Raw genomic sequence first — 6000 nt, 5'->3', positions numbered from 1 at the left:
GACCAGGTAGTGCATCCTGAAAGAGATATAAAACTGAAAAAAAGGAAAAAAAAAATTACTTACAAATTTTAGGCAAGAAAATTGAATACTTAAGGTGTTCAGAAATTTTATAAGTCATTTTCAATTAGTTCATAGATATTGAAGAGGAAATTAAATTTTAGTTAAATTATTAAATAAAAGTCGTCTCTAAATCGGGCCATACATAAGACCGGAGTAAGTAATTTCTATCCGTACGCATCACAATATCTGGCTCTATATGAATTTGGCTATCACACTAATTTCTACCCGTACGCATCACAATTTCCAATATACAGTACATATATACAAAGTATTTAAAACGTTCAAATACTTTGTATATATGTAAGCTTTTCGATCATTTAAACGGACTGGATTTTAGGTTGCTGAGGGACGCTGAGAAAATTGCTTCTGAGAGGATCTGGTTCCGTATGTAAGACCGGAGTGAGTGCTATATCATATACTGTGTATAGATTGAATAATCAACCACGATGGTTTTCAATAGCCGCCATTGAAAATGCATCAAACCCAGAAGCCAAACCATTTACGGCAACCAACCCTGATGCACGAGTCCACAAGATAATAGTCAATTAAGAATCGAGTCTTCCCCTTCAATGACCTCCCAAAAGCAAAAGCAAAGACCGACATAGATTCTGAGACAGCCATGTGTGTTTCGAAGCTTATTATGGAGTCGGTGCTTTTGTTGGTGACAACAATGGTACATATATATATGAGTGGTGCAGATACAAGTTTCATCTTTAATAATGGCTTCCAGTCAGCTAATTTAACCATGGATGGTGTTTCTGAGATCACTCCCAATGGCCTCCTCCGGCTTACCAATGAAACCGTCCTACAAAAAGGTCATGCTTTCTACCCAAACCCAATAGTTTTCACAAACACGTCTTCTTTCTCTACCACTTTTGTTTTCGCCATTAGACCTATTCCTCCAACTTCGGGTGGTCATGGAATGGCCTTTGTAATATCTCCAACCAAAGCATTTCCTGGTGCTCTTGCCACTCAGTACCTAGGCCTTTTCCATGACACCAACAACGGTGACCCAACAAACCATGTGTTCGCAGTGGAAATCGACATCGTTCAGACCATTGAGTTTGGGGATATCGATAATAACCATGTGGGAATCGATATTAATGGCCTGAAATCAATGAAATCTGCTCCTGCTGGGTATGATAATGGGTTTCAGTTCCATAATTTGAGCCTTATTAGTGGCCTGCCGATGCAAGTGTGGGTGGACTATGATGGAGGCAAGAAACAAATCAATGTCACCCTAGCTCCAATCAATGTTATCAAGCCCGAAACTCCACTGTTAACATTGTCCAAAGATCTTTCTCAAATTCTAACCAATCCCAGTTATGTCGGATTTTCATCTTCCGATGGGCAGCTGATGGCTTTTCATTATGTTCTTGGTTGGAGTTTCCAGCTCAATGGGGAGGCTCAAAACCTAGACGCCTCAAAACTCCCAAAACTGCCACCAGTTGATGGCAAACGATCTTTGATCTTATTAATTGGGTTACCGCTCCTTTTATTCAGTTTAATTGTTTTTGTGAGTGTATTTGTAGTTTGGTACATAAAGACGAAAAGAAAATTTTCCGAGATTGTTGAGGAGTGGGAGCAAAATTATGGTCCTCACAGGTTTAAGTACAAAGATCTCTACTTTGCCACGAAAGGATTCAAAGAGGAAGAGCTTTTGGGCTGTGGTGGATTTGGAAAGGTGTACAAAGGGACGATGCCGGGTTCGAAAATTGATGTTGCGGTGAAGAAAGTGTCACATGATTCCCAGCAAGGCATGAGGGAATTCATTGCAGAAATTGTAAGCATTGGTCGTCTTCGGCACAAAAACCTTGTTTCTCTTCTAGGATATTGCAGGCGAAAACGGGAGCTTCTTTTAGTCTACGAGTTTATGCCAAATGGAAGCTTAGACAAATACCTGTATAATCAACCCACTGTGACACTAAATTGGATGCAAAGATTTAAAATCATCAAAGGGGTAGCTTTGGGATTGTGCTATCTGCATGAAGAATGGGAGCAAGTTGTCATTCACAGAGACGTGAAAGCAAGCAATGTTCTGTTAGATTTAGAGTTAAATGGCAGGTTAGGAGATTTTGGTCTTGCTAGATTATACGATCATGGGGCTGATCCGACAACTACACATGTGGCCGGCACTGTAGGATATCTTGCACCAGAAAGCATACGAACAGGAAGAGCCACGACAAAATGTGATGTTTTTGCTTTCGGTGCCTTATCACTTGAGGTTGTATGCGGAAGAAGACCTATAGAGCGAGGAAGTGAAGATGAGATTTTGGTGGATTGGGTTTATGAGTTATGGAAGAAGGGTCAAATTATTGGGGCATTGGATCAAGCTTTAGGAAGGGAATATAACGAAGAGGATGTAGAATTAGTGTTGAGATTAGGACTTTTGTGTTCAGGTTCTAAAGCTGAAGGTAGGCCAAACATGCGTCAAGTTGTGCAATATTTGAATAGGGAAGTTCCTTTGCCAGATTTGTTATCACAAATGTCATCTCCCTCTTGTTTTGGATTCACATTTGAGAGTGATCAAGGGTTTGATGCTATAGTGTCCTTTCCATCTTCCATTGTGGGTGGCACTCACACTTCAATATCTGAATCACTTCTCTCCGGAGGTCGCTGAATGCTCTTCCGAAGACAACCGCACCCACTTGTATGTGCACGTGTTCAGCTCATTGCATTATGTTAAATTTATGTTATTATGCTTGGATTTTTGTTTTTGATATTCACATATTTTTAGTTATGGGTGAATCCAAATTACAATTTACTACCTTAAATTATTAAAAATTAAATCCTTTATGCCTGAAGTTTTACTAAGTTTCAGAATCACATGTGCTCTTTAGAAACAATCCTTCGTTTCTCTCATGCGATTTCCTTCTCCATTCAATTCTGTTGATCGCCTAATGTATAAAGGAGGAGATAAGCCATTGAGGTCTCATGTCCATATGATTTTATTTTGTTATAATATACTCATCCGGTTCTAAATATAAAACCCTTTTCATAATATAAATTATATTACAAAAATGGTCTTATATTTAGGACAAGAAGAGTACATCATTTTTAACCTTGATTCACAAGTTTTTGGTAAAATCCCTTTCATTTCCGCGTAGCAACGTACTAGCAAAGGGACACTAGGTCTAAAATACGCCACAAAGGACTAAAGATGAAGAGCTTTGGTGGATGATTTGGAAAAGTCGTAGCTGGTGCGAGACAAAGGTCTAATCAGAGTGGTCAGTGTCCTCTCTCCGACAGCGACCACCGTGGAGAAGTCAGCCGATCGATTGTGAAGACGGAAATACCCAGAATTCCACCTCCGAAACAAGAGATTCCTAGTCCATCGTCGCCTAAACACACGATAATTTTTTCCCATTGTTCTTTCCTCTTTAATTTTCTTCCCGTCTAAACGATAAATGAAAATAGGTGGCAACTGCCTCACTTTATATGTTCATAAATACACCTAAGCTGTCAGCAAATTTTAACTGTGTTTGAATACCTAGCCAAGTCAGGTATAAATTTTAACAGAGATAAAGTACCATAAGGATTTCCATGAAAACAAAGTTTAGGGACCGATTTGAAAATGAGTATAAACTGTAAATTTTAAGATGACCCTACATCGTTCTATGCCTAATATGACAGTAACACAAGTAGGTCATTCTATTTTTGAAAAGAGCATTTTTTTTTAGCCCTAAAATAAGATAAATTTATTGACAAAAAAATGAAATAAAAAATTGACTGTAATCTCAAAAAAAAAAAAATTCATTAGACATAAATTAATCAGACTACTTGACACAACATTCCTCTAACATGGAATGTAAAACTCATTTTATAATATAAATTGCACTACAAAACAAGTTTTATGTTTAGGACAAAAGGAATAATTTAGTAGAAAAATAATATTATTAGTACTATTAATTATTAAAAATGAGTGGTATACTCTCAAAACGAGTTGTAATAATCCCTTATCAGTCTCATGAATATAACTATGATTTGCTTAATTACTTTAAGAACACACACAGAGTATGTGGCATGTGCTACCTCTAGTCGTTATATAAGAGTTTGTTAACTAATTTGAGTATATTAAAAAAAATTAGTTACATTAGTTATTTATAATAAATAGATGTTATCTTTCTTAAAATATTCTTACTAATCAAGTATATTAGCTGAAATTACTATTATTATGAGAGACAGAGTGAATTGAAATCTTACATTTATGGCCAAATTAAAAGTCAAATTAGCTCTTATATTCAGCATCATAAGTAGTATTTGTGTAGTTACAGATTGTTGAGTTATGAAGGTGGAAATAAGAATTGAAAGATATGAGAATGTATTAGAATTGGTGACATTTAATTAAGGATGTTTTAATTTTGAAAATTAGATAATGTAGACACGAACCAATATTGGATTGGCTGGGACCGCAGCTTAATTAACGCTGCACTGGTTGGGTATGACAGCAATAAATATGCCAACTTAATTCAAGGACCATTTGGCACATATTAACACTTATTATAAGAGTTAGTTAATTTATTTAAGTGGATTGAGAAAGTTTATCAAGTCAATTATTTGTAATTAATAGGCGTTGTTTTCTTTAAGATACCCTTATTAATCAAGCATATTAATTTTAACATTTGATGAAGTATTTAAAATATGCAATTACTACAAGGAGTCCTTTGAAAAAATGAATAAATATAAGAGACAAAATGGATTGTGATTTTATATTTAACCAAATCAAAAGTCAAATTAACTGTTATATTAAGCACCAAATATCACTAATAATCAATCCGAACTAGACTTTTCCGGGCCGGGGGACCATAAAATTCATGCTATAGAAAACCTCATAGCCATTGTTGTCAAACTCGCGAGTTGACTCTACGAGTTTAATGTTTTTACGTTTCCAGCTAACAAAACCGTGTCAACTCGCTCTTAAACTCATGATAAGTATAAACTCGGTTAAACTTGCAAATTCATTTACCGAGTTTACCGTTTTTACGTTTTTAGCTTACAAAATCGTGTTAACTCACTCTCAAACTCATACTAAAATTTTGAATTTTATTATGTTTAATGACTTTATATATGAGTTTTATAGAAATTCCTTTGCTAAATGTGATAAATTATGAACATTGATGGATATAATTTCAATTATTTAAATAAAATCGTTCTCATTTTTTATATATTAATTATTTGATTTTATACTTTTAATACCCATTTATTAGTAAAAGTAGATTCTTATGAGTTTACGATTCGAGTTTACTATCCGAGTTTATATCATTATCATGAGTTTGTTTAAAGTCGTGAGTTTGACAACCTTACTCATAGCAACTAAATATATGTCCCAAATTTGAAACCCATAAAGCATATATAGAAATTAAAGAAGAGATTGAAATTTCCATTCAAAAAAAGAAAGAAGAGATTGAAATAATACTGGAACCAGTTTTGGTACTTATTATTTTAATGAGCACCTTAAGTTTATCAAATCTAAACCGTCCATATCTCATTTGAATGGTCTAAATTTAATTTTTATTTATTTATTTAAAATAATTATTTTAATATGTATAGAATCTAAGATAGAAATAATCCCTTAACTATTGTTCTTTCAAAAAAAATTTTTTTTTTCTATTTAAAAACAATTAATTAAATATTTTAAATCTAAATTATCTAAATAAGATATAAACGATCCAGATCTGATAAGTTTAGGGTGCTAGTCAAAACTGGTTCCAATAATACTAACTTAGCTGTCCGAGTAGCTGATAACGTTCAAAAAGACCCTCAACAAGACTTCTGAGGCGGCCATGTCTATGAAGCTTAGGGCAAAAAGAGGGCTTTTGCTTTGCATACAATTTCTAAGGCTAAGAATAAGTATTTGTACTTTAGTTTCAAATCATACTTAGAGTGCTGCTGTTCAAGACACACAAATAGTTGACACTAGCATATAACAATATTTCCCCC

The 6000-nt window shown here is 34.5% G+C and overlaps 1 protein-coding gene across 1 annotated transcript; it reads left to right on the top strand.

Moving 5' to 3' along the window:
* The first annotated feature begins 477 nt into the window (after positions 1 to 477).
* LOC114739550 (L-type lectin-domain containing receptor kinase IV.1-like) lies at positions 478 to 2886 on the top strand. The gene has a single exon (XM_028927628.1). It carries the CDS (start codon positions 680 to 682, stop codon positions 2678 to 2680), a length of 2001 nt encoding a protein of 666 aa, XP_028783461.1. The 5' UTR covers positions 478 to 679; the 3' UTR covers positions 2681 to 2886.
* Positions 2887 to 6000: the final 3114 nt, after the last annotated feature.

This window comes from Neltuma alba, unplaced genomic scaffold (genome assembly GCF_004799145.2).
Source record: "Neltuma alba isolate B1F8T4 unplaced genomic scaffold, ASM479914v2 tig00002863_pilon, whole genome shotgun sequence".
NCBI lineage: Eukaryota > Viridiplantae > Streptophyta > Magnoliopsida > Fabales > Fabaceae > Neltuma > Neltuma alba.
This window is presented reverse-complemented; position numbering and strand designations above follow the sequence as displayed.